Genomic DNA, 23,052 nt, shown 5'->3' on the forward strand with positions numbered 1-23,052 from the left:
ACGAACTTTTGCATGTCCGCCATTACGTGCCCGAAACCGGAAGTGACGTCATTTTCGCGGAAATGTAGTCTTTTTACCATCAGGGCCTGAGGGCCTATACTGGTCTTTTTAAAAGTTATCTTTGACTTTATGACTTTCTGTGTCGTTTCTGGGATGCTTAGGACTCATATTGCACTGCTGGAAATAGTTTATTTTGATGCATATGCTGCTTTTTTTGCAAATTTGCAGTATAATATTTATTTTCGTTTTTCCTGCAGTATATAAAAATTGGTATATTTCAAAAATAAAACTATGAAGACACTCAAAATAAATTTCCTGTGGTAGGAAACTATTTTGTGCAACTTTTTTGTATTTACAGTTTTGAGGGATAAGCCTCTTAAATTTCTCTAACTAGAAATATATGTTAAAAAAGCGAAAACGATTTTCAGTTTTTTTGTACTTTATTGCACTTTTTTGCAATTTATGTAATTACTATGCACTTAATGAATACATATTATTAAAATCTGGGCTATAATTGTTGTATTGATGTATAGCAACTTGAAATGCTCCCAAAAATGGCACCACACCATGTAAAAATATAATATAAGCTCTGGCGGACTTGGTTCTATGGTAGGTCTTAAAGGGTTAAACCAGAGGAGTGTAAGTGCGTTAAACCTCCAGTTATTCTATTGGTCAGCATGGGGTGACTACTCTGGCTGCAAAAAAGCCTGAATTTTCAAAAGTATATTAATGGTTTCAGTCCTCTGAGAGGAGATTGATGGCTAGGCTATCAACTCTCATGGAAATCCCACACCATGTACAAAACAGTGACAACGCTGGGCAGTTCCTTCAGTGACAGACTGATTCACCTGCAAAATCCAAAAAAGGTACAGTCCCGATCAAAAAGTTTAAGATATTTTGCATGGATCTTAACAAGGTTACAAGTAGAGTTTCAACATGCAACGAGAAGAAATGGGAGTGAAAACATTTTCTGAGCACACAATTTATTGGAAACAACACTGAAACTGAACAAAAGGTTTTGACTGTATGCCAAAAGGCCAAATCTGTGCAAAAATGTGGATTCATTGTCATTTTCGTTCAGGTAGTTACACTGTCATGATGTCCTGATGGCAAAGGCAAAAAAACGTTCCCTTTTTGAACGTGTTGGGTTGTTGAACTGCATAAGCAGGGTCTCTTGCAGCGTGCCTTTGCTGCTGAGGTGGGATGCAGTAAGCGAGTCATTTGGAATTTCTTAAAAGATCCTGAGGGTTGTGGAACAAAAAAGTCAAGTGGAAGACCCCCAAAAAATTCACCAGCACTCAGCTGGAGCTCAAGATACTGGACGATCCTCGACTTAAATTAAGACCATTACTGGTGCCGACTGCAGCCCCATAACCATCGGATGGCATCTGAGACTGAAAGGCTTCAAAAATAAAATTGTCTTCAAAGGCCTCGTCTCCATGAACGCCAGAGAACTGACCGTTTGGACTTTGCAAGAGAGCACCAAACATGCAACACTGAAAGGTGGAAGAAAGTTTTATTCTCTGATAAGAAAAAAAAGTAACCTTGATGGTCATGATGGTTCCCAACTTTATTGGCATGACAATCAGATCCCACCTGAGATGTTTTCTACATGCCACAGTGGAGGCGGGGCCTTAATGGTCTGGGGTGCCTTTTCCTTCAGTGGAACAATGGAGCTTCAGGAGGTGCCGGGGCATCAAACGACCGCTGGCTATGTCCAGATGTTGCAGAGACCATCCCTCACGACTGAAGGCCTTCGTCTGGATTTTTCAACAGGACAGTGCTACAGTATTCAATGCCTGCAGGACAAGGGACTTCTTCCTAGAGAATAACATCATTTGGACCATCCTGCTTGTTCCCCTGATCTAAATTGAATTGAGAACCTTTGGGGATGGATGGCAAGAGAAGTTTACAAAAATGGACAACAGTTCCAGAAAGTAGATGCCCTTCGTGCGGCCGTCTTTACCACTTGGAGAAATGTTCCCACTCACCTCATGGAAATGCTTGCATCAAGCGTGCCACAATGAACTTTTGAAGTGATCAGCAATAACGGTGGAGCTACTCATTACAGAGTTCATGTTTGGAACTTTGAATTCTGTTTTGGGGGAGTTTATGGGTTTTTTTTGGAGGTGTAGCCCATAGAATCCTAGCTTGAACCAATCTGGCCATTCTCCTTTGACCTCCAGCAGTATGGTTTTTTTTTGTTCTGTCTGCCTCCAGAAACTATATGCAGCATGGATTTTGATAAATACCACTCTACTGCTTATTGCTTGCTTAATTACACTTTATTTATTACAATACTAAACAAAGAAACAAAAGAAAACAAACAGTTAAACATTTTACACAGGAAGAAGCAGATATGTAATTTATAAGGCAGTAGAAATAGACCTGTGTAAGTGTAAAGAGCATTACAGCTGGGTTTTATATCAGAAGGCACCATCAGAGGACGTGAACAGCCAACGATTCATCACTAAGGTATTTGTGATGTAATTGACACTGATGTTATTGGTATTTACTCAGTTTTACTTTGTATAATATCAGTATAGATTTATGTATCAAATGGAAAGATATTTAATCATGCCATGAGACATACATTAGTACTTAGTACTGAAGACGTAAACCATAGAGATGGGAAAATCCTAATGAAATAAGTGAGTGTCTACTTCCATTGTGTTATATGCAGTTATAGGGGCTGCATAGTGAATTGGTTTAAACAGTCATGTAACAACCAAGATCCCTGGGTTTGAGACCTAAACGAGAAAGCAGGCAACTTCAGTATCACTGGTGCCAGTGTTTACTTTCTCTTTATCCCAGTGTTGGTCATGTTGTCTCTTTTCTTTGTGTATTTGCTTCTTTGATGAATGGGACCCCTACTCAAATGAAAAAACACAGACATGATGAAACAAGCCGAAATTGAAATTTGTCTCCACACAAATGCCTGTGAGGTGTCCTGTCTTCTGTTTTTGGCATACAGGATATGAGACCAGTCTCTAGCCACATACATAAAATGTGATTAGGCAGAAAGGTGATTTTCATCACAGGCACTATTCATGATGGCAGGGCAACATGGGAGCTTTCACAAGCACTCATGTATTTTCATATGTATTTTTAATGGATTAATGATGATACATCAGTCTGTCGGAAATTACAAGAACAATATTTTTTGCATAAAATAATAAAAAAAAATGTCTGACTATATACCTTTAAATATCATCTAAACCAAGCAGCTCACTGAAGAAGAAATAGACGATTATAATTATTACTAAGCTTGATAGGTAGAGGAAAAATGGCAAAAGCAAAAAACTTAATGACTTCTGATTAATTCATAATGCACTTTTGAATGTAAAATCTAGACCCCAGAGGTCTTGACAGTAGAATAGGTGCATAAGTCAGAACTATAGGTTATCTTCTTCTTGGATCGCTCTGTTGCTTGACGTGTTTCCACTGTAGCATAAAGCACATCTTCATCCTGTGAATGAATTTGTTTGTAATTATGAATATGATTGGTTTTCTATAAATAATTCATTTTGTTAGAATTAATTATTAATTATGACAAGCGCTGAAAAAATACGGATTGAATATTAATGTAATTTACCTGAGTTCTTCTTGTTTTCCCACTGGTTTCTGGTCTTTGTTGATCAACTTCTGGCCACAGAAATGAATACATCATTAAAAAATAAAATCCACCATTATACTGACTTAGATGTAGTAACCTCATTGCCTGGAATTTTCTTATGTTAGCAAAATGCTTTTAAATTTTGCACAAATTGTTAAGTTTACAAATTGAGCTGATGAAAAAACTAAGTAATATACTAATTTGATGATAAGAGGATTGATTGAAAAAAGTACCATATTTAGCAATTACCTGTTTTCTGGCAGAGGTAATGAACAAGAAGAGAGACAAGAAGAGAGGAGAGAGCTGCAAAAGTTGGACACAGGATGAAGAGCAGTTTCCAACACAAGCCGCAGTCTTGTGGAGATGTTTGACCAGTTAAAATTGAAGAATGTGGATCACTGAAATCTAAATTGTTCACAAACATGTTTCAGTTAGGTCTCTGTGTATATTTTTTTTTTATCATTCTAATGTTTGAGATGTTGAATCTCAGTCATCAGAAAACTAGAAAAACTCATTTGAAAAGAAAACATGCATGGCAATCAAAATATTTGTTTCGTTTAAAAATAGTTAATCTTGCTTTTCATTATTAATGGTCTGACACTTCATATTAAATATGTCAGCAATGCACAATGTTACTGATAGAATATTTAAACTGCAATTCATATAAAATGCATTTTGACAATTTTAACCTAAAAAGTTTCAAATAATTGTGTAATCATGTAATGGTTTCAGAATATGTCATTTTTAAAATTGTTTTTGACAATTAACCTGAGTCTAAGTTACAGTTACATTTTTTAAATATTGATACTAATGTTTAATGTTAAAAAAAAAATCACATGAGCACTTACTGATTTTAATCCTTGTCACCACACTGCCATAACTCTGAACAAATTCAAGGTTAATATCCTTTTTATCCTGTAGCTGTTTCTGCTCAGTTCCACAGTAATAGAGGCCCTCATCAGAATCAGAAATATTCACAATCAGCAGGTCATACGATCCAGAGGACTGGTTGTTTACAAAGTGGAAGCGAGGTAGAGAATTCACTAAAGTTGCTCGGTTACAGATGGGTTTCCACGAATCCTTTGTTAGTTTTAGGACAAGAGGAGGCTGATTTTCATGGGTACAATTTCTGTACCACACAATATATTCCTCAGGTGGTTTTGTAGAGTCACAATACAGAGTTATGTTTTCACCCAATCTCACTGTCAGATCCACCACTGATCCAGAAATCCAATCACCTCCTGAAATACAAAACACAATAACACATTTTGCCAGTGTTTCACATTGTACAACATAGTTGTAAGTGTTGACTAAAGAAGTAGATTTAGATGATGTCAAATATAATCAGTAGAACAGGTAAATGTTAAATAAAATGAATGTTTCATAAAAGCTCCTTCCAAAATATTACCTAAAAAAAGGACAAAAATGATGTGAAGTCTGTCCATGTTTGACGACGACTTGCAGTTAAAAGATATCAAAAATGGTCTCACTCTTGAGTGTCCCCTTCACAGACGTTTCCTTTTAAGGAAATTCAAGTTCTGATTGGCTTGTTGAATGGAACCTTTTATTCTGTGGCTGTTTTCTGTTCGTTTGATTTTATGTGAATGAAAATAACACATGGACACAATTGCACTGCATGCATAGATCCATAATAAAATCAGGAAGCATGAATGAAATTATGTATTAGACTTGAAGTGTGCAAAATATGTTTTAGTTTGTGCTTGGTAGGGCTGCCACAAACGATTATTTTGATAGTCGACTAGTCACCGATTATTTATGCGATTAGTCGACTAATCAGATCATCATCCACTGGACGTAAAATGCACAGCTTATTGCACCAGCAGCATCTGCTCTTATATAACTATCATTAGCTTACAGCTTTAAGCTTTTAAGGCGCTAACTAAAAATAAAGCTAAGATGATAGTTTATTAAATTTTAATGAAATTTGCAGATTGTTTCGGTAAAGTTTAATAAACTCCTTGCTATCTAAAATATAACAGGACACCGGAGTATATTCTCCAGCATCTCACACTTCTGATAATCAGCTGTCTGCTTGACGTTTATTCAGCTGTGTAAAAACTATAACTTTAATCTCAGCCAAACCGATTTACTCAGGAACAAATAAAATACTAAAAAAAAGCCAAACAATAACATTTTTAATTTATCTAAGTGACTCATATATATTTAACCTGAGTCGCGAAAGACGGCGGTGGGTTTGAAAACAATTTGCCGGGAGTCCGGTGTTCTCACGGCGCTAGTGACCTAGCCCCCGGCTAGCTATCGAGCTAGTGGGTAACAGACGTCTCCGAAAACGTCGGAGCGCTTTTGAAAATATGTGGTGTCCTGATAAACTGAGCAGATATTTGAGGTTTACACAGCTACATTCTCGCCTGAAAATATGTTAAACGTTTATTTTTTGACCCAGAAAGAATAATAAGAGTAATATTAAAACTAACTAGCTACCGCCATTGTTGGAAACTAAGCTGGGCCGCGCTATGAATTCTGGGACACAGCTGCTTCTTCTTCTTCGGGGTTTAACGGCAGCTGGCATCCTTGTACATGCTGTGCTGCCATCTTCTCTTTCAGTCCGTTATTACACTCTTAAATCCTGCTATTATTCCTGCGTCTTTTGCGATCTTACAAAGCTTCAAACGACACGTCGACTATTAAATCAGTCGTCGACGATTTTGATAGTCGACGTAATCGTGACTAGTCGACAAATCGTGGCAGCCCTAGTGCTTGGAACATATTAAAAACTAGATTTGGATTTAGAAAACATGTAATGCTAATGTCACATTTTCACAAGCAGTCAGGACAGTTTAACCCAGTTCCATCCCTCCATTTTTACCTCCAAAGAGATCACTTAAGCAGCAGTTCAGTAGCCCATGTCCATATAAGTGAGGTGAGGAATGTTTATTCACCAGCACTGAATCAAGAAAAAAAGCAAGTAAAACTTGTGACACTTTTCACTGATGCCAGTCACAATGATCTTTATAAAGGTCATGCATAACACAAAATTGGAAATTAAACCAACACAACTCTAAAGAAGAAAAATCAGGACAAAAGTTGAAGAATTTAAACAATTAATTAAGTCTCTGCATTAAAACAGACCTATTCAGCTTGTATATCGTTGCAGATGGTTCATTGATCAGCATGTCAGTATCTTGCTCATTTCTTCCTACACTTGTGACCAAGACTCTAAACTGTGCGTAAAATGGACTGAACCGAACAGGCTATAGCTGGAAGACATAAAAAATGCGAATTCTTGTATTGTGTAACATAGACAAAGAGAGAGAGGGTTAAATAGAGACTTGATTTCATCATAACCCGTTTAGTTTGGAGAGGGATTTTTCTTAGATTCAAACTGTAAAGGGAGATTTTTAGTGGATAACCAGAACTGACTTGGAAGGTAGCTCAGTGAAGGTTTTTGGTGGAAGTCAGCCAGATACTTGTTCTTCCGCTTGATTCTAAGAAAGAGGGGACAGATTTTCTCAATTTCTCACCACACCAGGGAAAAGCAGAGGTTAGTAGCCCGTTGAAGACTTGAATGGGAGGAAGTCATTAGTAGTGGTATTCACCTGATCCAGGACAACGGAGAGCTCCAGGTTGACGGGTAGACTCATCGAGAACCTGGTTAGTTCTCTCCACTTGCCTGTTGATCTGGAGATGGAAGCCAGAAGAGAGACTAGCCCAGGGGTGGGCAACTCCAGGCCTCGAGGGCCGGTGTCCCTGCAGGTTTTAGATGTGTCCTTGATCCAACACAGCTGATTTAAATGGCTAAATTACCTCCTCAACATGTCCTGAAGTTCTCCAGAGGCTGGTAATGAAGTAATCATTTGATTCAGGTGTGTTGACCCAAGGTGAGATTTAAAACCTGCAGGACACCGGCCCTCGAGGCCTGGAATTGCCCACCCCTGGACTAGTCTGAGCTCCCAGTGCTGGACACAGCTCCTTCCAAAGAAATGAGGTTAACTGAGGTTCATGGGAAGAAACAATGTCCCGTGGGCAATCACATAGTCAGAAGAAAGGTGAGAAACTGGGCTGTTTTTACAACCAAGGAGAGTTTGAGAGGAGCAACAAAATGGACAGACTTAGAAAACTCTTCAATGATTTTCAAGATGACTGTGTTACCTGAGGAACATCAAAGACCAGTGACAAAATCTGGAGGATCAGCGTGTTTCTTGAGAGAGAAAGGCTTCCTGAGTAGTGGAGTTCTGGGAGATGTCAGTTTAGTAGCGGCTAAGCAAGCTTGCTGAAATTCCAGATGAAACAGCAATAAAACTTTTTAAAACCAAGGAAGTGTTGATGCTGACCATACACACAAATCAGACCACACAATTTTCTTGTTATGGGTTTCTTTTTCTTTTATTCGGTTTGTGCACCGTTTTCTGTTTGGCACCAATGTCGTGTTGGACTCCCCTAACCCATCACAGCTCCCAGTGTCACTAAAAAGGGAGAAACCTAATTACTGCAAATGAGCTGGTGCTGGTCCATCAGCCTCCCTGGCATTGCCCCTTGAGCCTGTTGCACCACGCCTCCCCCTCCTAAAGACCTCACACCACCACAGACACCAATCAATACTGGGGTTAAAAGTACTGAGCCAGGGATGACCAAAGGCCAAGGTAGTGCGAGATGCTTCAAAAACAACTCACCTGATCTGCTTGATATGATTGCCAGATAGTGAGAGTGATAAAGGTTGTGTTTTCTCTAGCGCTCAGAGAGAATTTGTGAAGTTCTTGAGAGAGAACTTAGCTGAAATCATAAGTCTGGGTAGGGATAGAAAAGTTATAGAAAAGTTCATATTTCCAGAGCTGAGTGTAAAAGAAAAGCTCTCAATTTACAGGTCGATCTACGCCCCTACCCTCACCTATGGTCACAAGCGTTGGGTAGTGACCGAAAGAATGAGATTGTGAATACAAGCGGCAGAAATGGGCTTCTGGCTGGCCTCTCCCTTAGAGATAGGGTGAGAAGTTCGGCCATTCGGGAGGGGCTCAGAGTAGAGCCGCTGCTTCTCCACATTGAAAGAAGCCAGTTGAGGTGGTTCAGGCATCTGACAAGGATGCCCCCTGGGCGAGGTTTTCCTGGCATGTCCCACCGGGAGGAGGCCCCGGGGCAGACCCAGGACACGCCGGAGAGATTATATCTTTCGGCTGGCCTGGGAACGCCGTGGTGTTCCCCGGATAAGCTGGAGGAGGTGGCTGGGGAGAGGGAGGTCTGGGCTTCTCTGCTTGGGCTGCTGCCCATGCGACCCGGCCCTGGATAAGCGGAAGAAGATGGATGGATAGATGGAAGTTGTAGAAAATTCTCCAAATGAAAACTGACTTTGATGAGAACAATACCACTGAAGGGCTAAGTCTCACGTCTGTTGTTCATAATAAATTCGTTAAAGTTAGAAGTCTCAGAATTTACACCTCCTGTCACTAGATGTTCTATCAGTGCTTCCAGTATCCTAACCAGAAACACCTTTTGATGTTCACTTTTTTATAGGGTCTTCGCTATGGGGAGTAGATTTCATCACAGTGGATGACTTTCTTAAAGTGCTGTAACTAAGTTTAAGAACATAATTCACCCACTGTTAACATCTTCAATGCGTTGCACCAACACAGAGCAGAGCAGCTACCTGAATGCTACTCCAACAGAGATCGATTATCTTGTTAATAATTTTAGCTCCTCACTACACATAACTCTGGATACTGTAGCTCCTGTAAAAAGAGAGCCTCAGATGAGAAGTACTTTATTCAGTATAACTCTCAAAAACGTAGCTTAAAGCAGATAACTCATAAGCTGGAGAGGAAATGACAAAACAAATTTAGAAGATCATCATTTAGCCTGGAGAAATAGTTTGCTGCTTTATAAGAAAGTCCTCCGGAAAGCTAGAATATCTTACTATTGATCACTGATTGAAGAAAACAACCAACTTTCCTCCAAACCATTGACGTGCCTTTTAGACTCCATTCCTACAAGACTGCTCAAGGATGTCCTACCATTGATTTATGCTTCTTAAATATGATCAGCCTATCTTCTATGTACCACAGGCCTTCAAGCTGGTAATAGTTAACCCTTTACTTAAAAAGCCATCTCTTGATCCAGCTATCTTAGCTAATCAGGCCAATCTCCAACCTTCCTTTCATATTAAAAAATCTTGAAAGAGTAATTGTCAAACAGCTAACAGGTCATCTGCAGAGGAATAGCTTATTTGAAGTGCCCCTGACAGTGGACACATCTCTGTGATTGTCATGTTAGACCTCAGTCCAGCATTCGATACTGTCGACCATAATATCCTATTAGCGCAATTAGAGCACACTGTAGGTATTACAGGTACTGCGCTGCAGTGGTTTGTATCATATCTAACAGACTTCAATTTGTTCATGTAAATGGAGAGTTTTCTTCATACACTTCATACAAGGTTAATTATGGAGTTCCATAGGGTTCAGTACTAGGACCAATTCTGTTGACTTTATACATGCTTCCCTTAGGTAGTATCATCAGAAGGCAAAACATTTATTTTCATTGCTTTGCAGATGTTACCGGCACCAGACCTAGGGGAATCTGGACCGGCAGCAAGCGGCACACAGGCTAGAGAGCACTGCGTAGCCAAATATGAGCAAACTGTGGCTTAATAGAGAGGACACCGAAGTTAGCGTCTTGCTCAGGCCGGAGCTCATTTATTTCTCTACATATACACAATACAAATCACACTAGACCATGCATTCTTCCCATAAAATAACAGAGTTCATAAACAAAAATGAAGTTACAAAAAGCATTCTCTCAAAAGCAAAATAAATACAAACTAATTCAAAATGACTTTACATACTCACAACTTAAACAAAACACTCACGGTTAAAGCATAACAACATACCAAAATAACCCATCTCACATTCACACAACCTTTCCCCACATTCGCGCCATATACGCTATTACTTTTGAACATGGCGTCCCTTGAACGCAACATAACATGGCGGCAGACGACTGCAACGTTGTTTCACCAACAAAAGGCTTTCCTCTTAATACATGTACTCAGTACTGCTTGGCTAACACTAAAACAAACACTACAACACATTTTCGGAAGTCGCAGGTTGCCACTGTCATAGCATATACTTATAGTGCTACGTAGCATTATAGCATTATGCCGATGATACACTAATACTCATTACAACAAAATACCACAAAACAACATCATCACTCTCATCTCAAAATATAGCCGAACAGTTGTTACTCAACTTACATGACATTTAGAACCAGTTCGGTAACATAAAAGTTTGTTTGTCAGTACCTGTGGATTAATAGAGAGGACACCGAAGTTAGCGTCTTGCTCAGGCCGGAGCTCATTTATTTCTGAGCTGCGCATGCGCAGAGCCTATAGCTAGAGTCTCTGGTAGTTCCACAGCAGTGCAAGAGCACCATCTACTGGCATAATGAAATATAACCAATATAACAACACATAACAATGTCAAAATAAGTCACAATAATAAACAAAAAATAAGGGGGTAATTGGTTTTCTTACAAAAATAAACATGTAGCTTTTTTCAACCTGCTACACAGATGATACCCAACTTTATCTTTCCTTGAAGTCAGATAACACACACCAATGAATGGGAGGCAGAGCCTTCAGTTTTCAGGCCCCTCTTCTATGGAACCAGCTTCCAGTTTGGATTCGGGAGGCAGACACTATCTCTACTTTTAAGATTAGGCTTAAAGCTTTCCGTTTTGCTAAAGCATATAGTTAGGGCTGGATCAGGTGACCCTGTATACTCACTTAGTTACACTTCAATAGGCGTAGGCTGCTGGGGGGATTCCAATGATGCATTGAGTATTTCTTCTTCAGTCACCTTTCTCACTTAATAGACCTCTCTGCATTGAATCATACTTGTTATTAATCTCTGGCTCTCTTCCACAGCATGTCTTTTATCCTGTCTTCCTTCTCTCACCCCAACCGGTCACGGCAGATGGCCGCCCCTCCCTGAGCCTGGTTCTGTCAGAGGTTTTTTCCTGTTAAAAGGGAGTTTTTAACTGTCGCCAAAGTGCTCTCTCATAGGGGGTCATATGATTGTTGGGTTTTTCTCTGTAATTATTATTGAAAGGTCTGCCTTAAAATATAAACTGCCTTGATGTAACTGATGTTGTGATTTGGCGCTGTATAAATAAAATTGAATTGAATTGAATTTGTAAATTGTTCCTTCTTGGTTTAAACCTGCGCAGAAGACCAATATTGAAAGAGACTGATACAAATAAAACAAGTCAGAAAAAAAATGGATAGACGAGGGGAATTTTATATATTTAAGTTTGGTATGTCCACATTTCAATTTTTTGATTCTGGCCTTTTTGCAGAGAAGGTGAACAAATATCTGTATCTGTGTTCCCGCTGCGTGAGTGTGAGTGGGGTAACTTTGCATTTGGTGCAAAGTTACCCCACCTTCATGTTTCCCAACATGAAGGTGAACTGCCTTGAAAAAGCACAAAGGGAGATTGAGACAGGAGGGTGATTAGGGTAAGTGGAGACACAAGGGGAAAACCACATAACTGAAGTGAATCAAAACTAAAGCAAAACTTAAGACAACAAATAAGGAACACAACCTCCCAAAATAAAACAGGAAGTGAGTGAGTTATATTTAACACACCCGTGACTTCCTGCCAAACAGCAGCTCAAAGGGAGAATATCCAATGCAGCCCTTGGGTACCTCCCATACAAACAACAGAAGGTCTAACAATCAGTCCCAATTAGATTCATTACAAATCAAGTACTTTAAAGTCTTGTTCCGTTTGGTCTACCAACCCGTCAGTCTGACGGTGATAGATGCTTGTTGGAACTGATTTAATGCACAATAGTTCTTTTAAAGTGTGAGACATGAACGAGTTCCCCGATCAGTCAGGATCTCTTTTGGGATGCTGACTCAGAAGATGACCTGAAACACTGCTTGCACCACAGTCTGCAGAAATGCTGCACAGGGGCAATACTTCAGGATATTGTGTTGCATAATCCCTAGAACTAATGTGAAATGGTGCACTCTGGTGAAATGGCCCAATGAGCTCAAATGGGACCTCACTTAAAGGTTACTGTATTAGATCCACAGAAGATCAGACCACATTTTCATGCTTTCCATCATATTTTATTCACAGTTTCTGTTTTCCAGACACGGCTGCAGCTGAACATACACACCAACAACAACCCCAATCACAGAACCCTACACAAATTTTAAGCTGGCGTGCTCAACCTAAACTCTGGTTAATTTTTATTCCTATTTATTTCTGTTATGTGACGGCTGTGTGCAGGCAAGAAAAGGACCCAAGGTGCAGACTCCAGAGACAAACGTAAACTGAAACAGCTTTAATGCTGAACTCAAACAGAACAAAAGTAAGAATCCAAATAACTTACACAGGCAGCCAAAACACACAGCAAAATAAACGGTAGATCACGACAATGACAAACTGCAACAGAGGGCTTAAATACATAGAGGGAGCAATCAGGGAATGGACAACAGGAGGGAAACACAGCTGGGGCAATCAGAACTGACGAGAGAAGGAAGCGTAAACTGAACACACTGAGATAAGACAGAGACCTTCAAAACAGGAAACACATAACACAGACTGAACAAAGACACAGACTCACATGCAGGCACTACAACAGAGGGAACAGAGACGTGGGACCAGGGCAGACACAGACACTAACTGGACACGGGGAATAGTGGACAGGGGAGACAGCAACTAAGGATTACACAGAGACAAACCATAAGACATGACTCTAACAAAAACCCAAAGACTAGAAATTATAAATAAGATAATAAACTCAAAAACCCTGGGTCAACGACCCAGGCATCCTAACAATTTCCACTGGCACCATGGGATATTTGTCAGTGTCACCATGAACGTACCACCGAAAACTAGCTTTACTAGTGGATGCTTGCAACATGGCGCCTGTGTTCGGCTTGGCCGCTGTTGCTGCTCCGTGTTTTTGTCGACTGCTTCAGGATATTGTTTTTTATCTTGTCATCTCATCTGTGATATATCATGAAGGTCTAATTGCTACTCGGATCTACAGTTCACATACATTGTTGAGTATCAAAATATGTATGGAAAAAACTTTTGACAGCTGGCAGAGCTACCACCAGGCTTTCCCTCCGCCATTTGTCTGCCCTCCTCCCTCTCCCGACTACCGGTACCTGTTCTTAGCTCCAAACAATAACCCAGGAGCAAAAACAAGGTTAAGGAGATCGTCTAGAAGGGGCTGTAGGTCTGGTGTCAAGACTAAAAGGAAACGTGCCCGACAGAGGGGATTTCTTCCGCTCCATGGTAGAGAACGTCTCCGGTATTTGGTACCGGTTCCCCTCTAGGACGCGGATAAGGCCGATCGGTTACCACCTACCCGGCTTTTCATCACGGGCGAACAGAACGATTACCTGGATCGGCGTCTTGTCTGGAGATGCGGGATGTTTTCACTTTGGCCTATCATTCTACAAGACCACAGTTCCACAGCTAGAAGTACCGGGAGACTACGTCCTCTTTCCAGGTGTCTGCTGTCAATTCCCCGTCAATCAGCTGTTGATAACGTCAGCCTGTCACCTCCGCTTCAGATCGCTCTCCTGAACGCTCGCTCCATAGCCAACAAATCATTTGTACTGAATGACTTTTTTAGCAGTAATAATCTGGACTTCATGTTTCTCTTGGCAGCGGGAGAATGAATTTATCCACCTTAATGAGCTCTGCTCGGTCGGCTGTCGCTTCATTGGGACTCCGCGTTTGGACCGTCGTGGTGGTGGTCTGGTCACTGTTCACCGAGACAATTTCGCTTGCAGGACTATGGACTCTGAGTTTTTCCCTTCCTTTGAGTCACAACTTCTTAAGGTTGGTTCTTCAGATATATTTTATTGTGTTTTAATTTACCGCCCTCCCGGCCCCGCTGGTGTTTTTATTAAAGATTTTACAGACTTTTTATCTTCCATTATTAAACTGGAGAAAGTCTTAATGATTGGGGATTTCAACCTCCACGTGGATGATCTTAGCTGTAGCATGGCCTCTGACTTTTTATCTATTACAGACTCTTTTAGTTATATTCAGCATGTCTCTGGACCCACCCACATTAAAGGCCACACCTTGGACCTTGTGTTTTCTCTTGGCTTAGACATAACTAATGTCTGTGTTAAAGACGTACAAGTGAGTGACCATTCCTGTGTTACTTTTAGTCTTAGCTTCCCACTGTACGCACCACCTTCTAATCTCATGTTCCATAAGCGGTTCATAAATCAGGATGTTGCTTTGAAGTTTTCTAATATGTTGGACCCTCATGTGATCAGTGGCTGCACTGATGCTGATGTTGCTACACAGTATTTTAATAATCAGTGCTTGGAGATTTTAAATTCAGTGGCACCTATGAAATCTGTCACTGCTGCCCCAAAAAGAGCTCATCCGTGGATAAATGATGATGTAAGGAAGGTCAAAAGAATCTGTAGAAAAGTAGAACGCCTTTGGAAATCAACCAAACTCGAAGTTCACAGGCTCCACCTTAGGGTTTCCTTTCATGAAACCATAAAAACAGCCAGATCAGGATATTTTTCTCAGTTAATATCATCAAGCAAGAGAAATTCCAAGGTACTGTTTGACTCCATAAACTCTATTGTTTCCCCCGTGGTTCACCGAGTACCTGTGACATCTATATCTGAGAGTGATGAGTTTCTGAATTTCTTTGTGGATAAAGTTGATCATGTCCGTATGAGCATTGGTTCTTCAATACCATCTGTTTTTGTCTCTGGGCCACCTCCCCCTCATTTACTGTCAGTGTTTAACCCAATGACCATACATGACCTTTCACTCCTGCTGGATAAAATGAAAATTACCACTTGTGCAAATGACATTCTACCTGCTGGGCTGTTTAAAAATGCTCTCTCTGTCATTGGCCCCTCTATTGTAGAGATATGCAATGCCTCTCTTTTAACAGGTGTGGTCCCTACGTTCTGTAAGCATGCTGTTGTTGAGCCGATATTAAAAAAGAGCAGTTTGGATCCAACTCAGCTTAAGAATTATAGGCCTATCTCTAAGCTTCCATTATTATCGAAAATTCTGGAAAAAGTAGTTGCAGATCAACTTACCACAGTTTTAGAAAAACATGAAATTTATGACAAATTTCAGTCAGGTTTCCGTAAAAGTCACTCAACAGAAACCTGCATTACTTAAAGTCTCTAGTGACATTATGATGTCAGCTGACTCCGGAGCATCCTCAGTCATGGTTTTGTTGGACTTGACATCTGCCTTTGACACCATTGACCATAACATCCTGATTAACAGGAGTATCCGGGTTGTCTGTACTTCCAACATTTCCTCCCTGATATCTGGGTACCTCGATGTGAGTTGGAAGCAGCGCTTATAGCAAGTGGGACCTGAGAAGACCAAAGTAGAGAGAACAGGGTTGTTAGGATGTTCCCCCAGCAAACACTCAACAGTGGTTGGTAGCACTGGAGAGGATCCGATGAGCTTCCTCTTCTAAGCTGGAACTGGCTTGTCCTTCACAGCTAGGAGTGTGCAGGCAGGAGGTCCAGGGAGGTGGTCCTTTGAAAGCATAATTAAAAGCGCCTTCTGGCAACAGTTGTTGTGATTTGGCACTATATTAATAACATTTAATTGAATGGAATAACTGCTGCCTCCAGGCTTGCTGGCCAGTGGTAGCAGACCCATTCTTTCGTCTTCGCTCCCCACAAACTACTTAAAACCACAAACTACTCAAAGATGACCAGCTCCAGCAGCTGCAGTTCCCCCTTTCAATAGGCACCATGTCCCTGAACATTTGGGCATAGGCAAAGGTATGATCCTTCTTTGTTGATTTCAACAAGTGTAAAACAAAGCACTGACAAACACTAAGTAGGAAAAAAAACCTAAACTTCTAGGGAACACAGGAAATGCTGAGCAACAAGTATGAGCAAAGATGTGATAATGAGCAGTGAGAGTGAGCGGATCCAAATATCAACAATACCAGTACCAACACTGGCATTAGTAATGGATCGATATGAGTGTGATAGGATTGATACTTTAGTTTTTTCTCTCTTCTAAGTTCAGTAAGTTGCTCTCATTCATCAGAAAGTAGAAATATATGTACAAACATCACTCCCCTCATGCAGGCATACTTTGCTCCGCCCCCTCCTCAATGCTCTACTGTATTTAGTGGTCTTGCTGTCACCTGACTCAATAGCACTGAGCAGATTGACTCAGGCCATAGTGAGTAATAAAGCAGACAAATGAGTAGAGGTACACTGCGAAAAGCATCTTACAAAGAAATCATCTACTGTGAAACACCACCAACTCATATACAGACTTAAAAGACCACAAAAAGAAAAAAGCTTTAGCCTGGAACAAACTGCAAGAGAAACAAAGCGAGGAGGAAGGAAATCCCTCAGAGAGACCTAGACCACCAGCACAGAGACAGAGATCACTGTCGCAGTCCCTTCAGCTAGGCAAAGAATAACCACATATCTCTCATATACGGGAAGAGCAATGTTTCAGTCATGAAGTATTGTTTGCTTCTTAGTGGTCATCATACACAGCAAATCCAGCATGTCCAAATTAACACTGTCGGATTTGATTTCAACACTATTAAAGTGTCTATATGGGTCCACACCAGAGAGTGTTAATTTAACTCTTTTTGGAGAGTTAGTACGTTAACTCTGATTTAGTGTTAAACACCAAATCTGTCTGGAGTTGATAATTTAACACTTGGTGTTAAGAGTTTATATATTAACTCTCAAAGAGTATTTTAGTTTAACTACGTAAGAGTTATCTTCTAATTCATTCTAAAAAGCAGGAATTTTACTGTTCTGAACTTCTAGAAATTTCTTTTGGAAATAAACATTTACTAAAAAGACGCAATGGTTTTTGAAAAACATTTATTCTGAACTGTGCACCACAATTTCAAAACATTTTCTGAAAGATGTAACAGTATACATGTTCTCACTTTCATTAGAATTTTGTTTATCAAAAGGTCTGACATAGATGAGCTGGTAAATGCAAATAACAGCATTCTCATCACTTATTTCTTCAATACAATATGCATGTCCTTCATTCATCCCTTTGTGGAACTTCAACGCACTTCTGCTCTCCCCCATATTCCATCTTCACAAGCATATCCTGTGCGGAGATTGAATAAAAATTAGTTGACATTAATTAATGGCACAAATAATCCAGTAAACAATTGCAGCACAGTAAAAAAAAAAAAAAGGAATCCTCTTTGAGCCATTACTTGTGTAAAGTATTTTCCCAAAAGACAAAGACACAGGCAACAGGTAATACTGAACTAAATGTAAAACCTCAACCTTTTTCATTTTTACCTAAACCGTGTGCACAAAACTCTGGAGGGATCTATGCTAACGTAGAACCCAGTCAGGACGTCTGCTACTGCTGTTTGCTCGTTTTTTTTTTTGTTTTTTTTTTATGGGCGATCGTTTTCAGGCTTCAAGTAGCACCATTATACCAACATTTCACATTCTAGACATTGTTTTAGGTGTATTTGACCAAAAGTTTGACTGAAAATTCACATGCAAGCTTTTTTTCAAGGCTGTGGTATTTGCCCGCAAATAATACCTTTCAGCTAGCTAAAACAGAATATTATGCTATCACCGAGCAACATGGCTAATGCCTTTCACACAGCTTTGTCTCAACTCCAAAGAGCCACAGAAGTAAAAGCTCATAATAATAATTGAAACAATCTTTGAAAAAATGACTTACCAAGCATGGCAAACAACTCAAATATGTAGAGCAAAATGTTCTGAAACGGCTTCACTTCAGCTTCGATTGGAGCCGTGCTGGGGGCGGAGTCTGTGAATTTACTCTATTGGTGTCATAGCCCCTGTAGGAGTTCAGAGTTAAGAGGTCAAGAGTTAATGTTTCCATTGTAACACCTCCAGATTTGACAGAGAAACACTCATTTTTAACACTCGATTTTAACTACTATCATTTTACGCCTCAGAGTTACATTAAAAGAATGTGATTCTGCTTAGAGTGAAATTAACTCTACTTTTGCAAGAAGACTATTAACACCAAAACATTTAACACTTTTGAATTTGCTGTGTAGTTGTAACTTCAGCTGAATAATTACCTATAGACTATTTTCAGACATTCAAACGCAACCTACTTAACCATATAAAATAAATTCCTTTTTTTGAGGTGAAAAAATATGCCTCAGACATGCACTATGAATAAATTATATCTGAATTTATTTTTGTTTTTGTATTGACTCTATTTTATTTATATAGGATATTTAAAAAACTGAAAAAAGCTGACCCAAAGTACTTTAAAGACAGGCACATTTACAATCCAGTTCTCCTAAAAAAAAACCAGTTTTGAAATACATGAAAAGGTGAAAGGTCTGTTTTGTTGTGTTAAACAATTATTACGAAAAATATATAATGGTGATTTAGAGCCCATTATCCCATATTTGAAAATTAATGAGGAATAATCTCATAAGTCATTACAAAATACCCTTAAAATGGCCAGCAATACCCTGGACCCCAGAGGACTAAAGCACAAGAGACAAAGGTTACCAAAATAAAATAAGAATTAAAGGAAACAACTCCCAGTCCTATGTAAGCCAAAGAAAAACGGATGGAGATTGAACCATTTATTGCCTGTGGTCAGTCATGCCAAAGAAACTAGTCAACCCAGTATCATGGCAAAATGTGTAACAGACACGGCCGTATGTTCATGCTGGCTTGAAATAAAATATTTCCCTCTGCTGTTATTGCAGCTTAATGCAACTTATTGCAGCTTCTGCATGTTCATTTCACATTTTGGAGGGGCAAAGCATGAAATGGACACAGTGGACCGGCGTGTCTATTACAGGCTTTGCCATGATATTGGGTCGTTCACATGATAATAGTTCCTGTATCACAATAAAGACAAATGTCCAGTTTATTTTTTACACTCAGTCAAGAGTTGTACTGTCTTCTGGTCTGACTGTGACTTTCAGCACTAATCCACTGATTATGTGATGACTGTAGGAAACAGCTCCTGAAATATAAACATAATCACAAACCAGGTAGAAATGCTGAAATGGTTGATGATCAGAATTAAGGCAGAATTAACATAATAATTGTATATTACAACCTGCTCTCTATCTAAAGGTGAAAGTTCTTTCTAATATTCAACAAAGACTTATTCAAATGACCAATTGGAGTCACTTCACATAAAAAGTATAACTGTAGGGCTTCTTAAATTGTTTGCCCTATGACACATCAGTCTGTTCTCTAGGGGAGGGCAGTGGCCCAGCTGTGGCTTATGTGCTCACAGCTATGCATTTGCACACATACAGGTGTGATCTGCTCAGCAACCACTGCCGAGCTGTTGTTCTAAAACAATCCACTTCCCACACATGTGTGGCTCAGCGTTAGCAACATTTTAATGAGAACAAATGTTTGTCAGTCTGAAGTGTGAATCAGTGTGACAAATTTTAAACATTAAACTGTTAGGGCTGCATGACTTAGAGGTTTTCAAAAGATGTACAGGAACCTGTTTGTTTTCCGAATGAATGTGTGAACAGCCAAGTATCTTTTGCACAAAGTTTACATAAAAAAAATGTAATATGTCAGCTCTGAGTCAAAAAAAATTCAGTGCTTACTTTTTTTCTTTAATTTTCACTCAGGGAGAGAGTCAGTGGATGTTTACTTATGGCTAGTGTGATAAAGAAAGTGATGTGATTTTGGGTGCAGACCAAGTGTTCAAAAGGAGCTAAAAAAAAAGCTTAAAAAACATTTAATGCAGCAATACAGATATCTACTCTGCAAAGTCTCTGAGAAAAGGTCTTAAGGTCAACAGTGTGCAGCGTGAAGTCTGAATGTTGCATTCAGTTGTCCGAGAGATGTTTGTTTCTGTGGTTTTCCTGTGAGCCTGCTGTTCACTACATGGCCTACATAATGGTTGCGGTTTGTGAATTTTTATCTTGTGACATCTTTGAGGCACAGTTTAAAGTTGAAGTGGAAATTTAAAGTGCAGTTATCTGAAATCAAAAATGACTGCTACTATAACTTCCAAAACACTAACCCTCTAGAGTTTGCGTCCAGATTACGTAAAAGTAAATTAAAAAAACAGCAAATAGCAATTTAATTATAAATATTCAAAAAGTCAGACAATATAACTAATAAAAAAAACAAATAAATGTGGATTTTTAGGTCACTCTCTTCTAAGTCACTATATATATTACGGAGCCTCACAGGGGACATGGGAGAAAAAAAATTAAGACGGACTTTTGCGAGATCTTCCAAAACTTTTGCGAGATCTCACAAAACTAACTCGGGATCTCACAAAACTTTTGCGAGATCTCGCAAAGCAAACTCGGGATCTCGCAAAAGCTTTGCGAGATCTCGCAAAAGATTTAGCCGCATTCTTCGGACACCGGCTCGAAGCCGACTGGGAGGTCGAGGCACGATGTGCCGGGAAAGCGGTGTTAGCTTCGAGCTAACGGGAGGTCGAAGGCCGAAGAATGCGGCTAAAACTTTTGCGAGATCTCGCAAAAGCCCGTCTTAATTTTTTTTTTCTCCCATGTCCCCTGCGGGGCTCCGTAATATGTGCAACCTACAGTGGCTTGCAAAAGTATTCGGCCCCCTTGAACTTTTCCACATTTTGTCACATTAGAGCCACAAACATGAATCAATTTTATTGGAATTCCACGTGAAATACCAATACAAAGTGGTGTACACGTGAGAAGTGGAACGAAAATCATACATTATTCCAAACATTTTTTACAAATAAATAACTGAAAAGTGGGGTGTGCGTAATTATTCAGCCCCCTTTGGTCCGAGTGCAGTCAGTTGCCCATAGACTTTGCCTGATGAGTGCTAATGACTAAATAGAGTGCACCTGTGTAATCTAATGTCAGTACAAATACAGCTGCTCTGTGACGGCCTCAGAGGTTGTCTAAGAGAATATTGGGAGCAACAACACCATGATGTCCAAAGAACAGCTCCAGCTCAGTCAGATTAGATGGACAGCATTTGTGAACAGCAGTTTTCAGATCTTGCCACAGATTCTCAATTGGATTTAGACACCAGACAGGTCAGGGATAAAGTTATTGAGAAATGTAAAGCAGGCTTAGACTACAAAAAGATTTCCCAAACCTTGAACATCCCACGGAGCACTGTTCAAGCGATCATTCAGAAATGGAAGGAGTATGGCACAACTGTAAACCTACCACGACAAGGCCGTCCACCTAAACTCACAGGCCGAACAAGGAGAGCGCTGATCAGTAATGCAGCCAAGAGGTCCATGGTGACTCTGGACGAGCTGCAGAGATCTACAGCTCAGGTGGGGGAATCTGTCCATAGGACAGCGATTAGTCGTGCACTGCACAAAGTTGGCCTTTATGGAAGAGTGGCAAGACGAAAGCCATTGTTAACAGAAAACCATAAGACGTCCCATTTGCAGTTTGCCACAAGACATGTGGGGGACACAGCAAACATGTGGAAGAAGGTGCTCTGGTCAGATGAGACCAAAATGGAACTTTTTGGCCAAAATATGGTGGTGGCACTATCATGCTCTGGGGGGGGGGCTTCTCTTCAGCAGGGACAGGGAAGCTGGTCAGAGTTGATGGGAAGACGGATGGAGCCAAATACAGGGCAATCTTGGAAGGAAACCTCTTGGAGTCTGCAAAAGACTTGAGACTGGGGCGGAGGTTCACCTTCCAGCAGGACAACGACCCTAAACATAAAGCCAGGGCAACAATGGAATGGTTTAAAACAAAACATATCCATGTGTTAGAATGACCCAGTCAAAGTCCAGATCTAAATGCAATCAAGAATCTGTGGCAAGATCTGAAAACTGCTGTTCACAAACGCTGTCCATCTAATCTGACTGAGCTGGAGCTGTTTTGCAAAGAAGAATGGGCAAGGATTTCAGTCCGTAGATGTGCAAAGCTGGTAGAGACATACCCTAAAAAACTGGCAGCTGTAATTGCAGCAAAAGGTGGTTCTACAAAGTATTGACTCAGGGGGCTGAATAATTACGCACACCCCACTTTGCAGTTATTTATTTGTAAAAAATGTTTGGAATCATGCATGATTTTTGTTCCACTTCTCACGTGTACACCACTTTGTATTGGTCTTTCACGCAGAATTCCAATAAAATTGATTCATGTTTGTGGCTCTAATGTGACAAAATGTGGAAAAGTTCAAGGGGGCCGAATATTTTTGCAAGCCACTGTATCTATCATTCACTTGGCCGGTATTCAGAGTTTTTGTCTTATTTCTCAGACTTTTAATCTGTTTTGGTGCTCAGTTCAAATAAAATAATTATAGTAGGTACTTTAAATATCATATATATGTTGAAAATAACAGGCTTGACATTGGACACTGTGGCTCCTCTGAAAAGGAAAACAAATCAGGGAGGCTTGTTGCTTTCTCACAAATGCACACCAGAGGTATTGATGGCAGAATAGGTGCAAGTCTGAACTATAGGTTTGCTCTCCGTGT

At 40.0% G+C, this 23,052-nt stretch overlaps 1 protein-coding gene across 8 annotated transcripts; it reads right to left on the reverse strand.

Annotated features, from left to right (window-relative positions):
* Positions 1-1,905: 1,905 nt before the first annotated feature.
* LOC309708388 (uncharacterized protein) lies at positions 1,906-11,769 on the reverse strand. 8 transcript variants are annotated; one of them, XR_014277258.1, is made up of 9 exons: positions 10,890-11,769; positions 7,195-7,868; positions 7,019-7,083; positions 6,728-6,855; positions 6,465-6,542; positions 4,465-4,857; positions 3,866-4,021; positions 3,596-3,645; positions 1,906-3,469 (listed from the first exon to the last, which is right to left on the reverse strand). XR_014277258.1 is itself a non-coding variant. In XM_082536375.1 (9 exons), coding segments are annotated over exons 4-9 (798 nt in total). In that variant the 5' UTR covers positions 7,020-7,083; positions 7,195-7,276; positions 7,748-7,868; positions 10,890-11,769; the 3' UTR covers positions 1,906-3,349. The 8 variants fall into 8 exon arrangements, 5 of the variants coding, with proteins under 5 accessions (XP_082392501.1, XP_082392498.1, XP_082392500.1 ...); XM_082536375.1 differs by lacking the exon at positions 6,728-6,855 and having other exon boundaries at positions 7,195-7,276; positions 7,748-7,868; XM_082536372.1 differs by lacking the exon at positions 6,728-6,855 and having other exon boundaries at positions 7,195-7,567; positions 7,748-7,868.
* Positions 11,770-23,052: the final 11,283 nt, after the last annotated feature.

This window comes from Aulonocara stuartgranti (genome assembly GCF_965226115.1).
Source record: "Aulonocara stuartgranti genome assembly, chromosome: 6".
Classification (NCBI taxonomy): domain Eukaryota; kingdom Metazoa; phylum Chordata; class Actinopteri; order Cichliformes; family Cichlidae; genus Aulonocara; species Aulonocara stuartgranti.

Bases quoted from the DNA above. Each gene is read 5' to 3' on its own strand.
- LOC309708388 (XM_082536375.1), bottom strand. The intron at 4,858-6,464 runs GTAAAAATGGAG...TTTGTATTTCAG, and splicing joins CTTAAGTGATCTCTTTGGAG to GAGGTGATTGGATTTCTGGA. The intron at 4,022-4,464 runs GTAAGTGCTCAT...TGAACAATTTAG, and splicing joins GGTGACAAGGATTAAAATCA to ATTTCAGTGATCCACATTCT.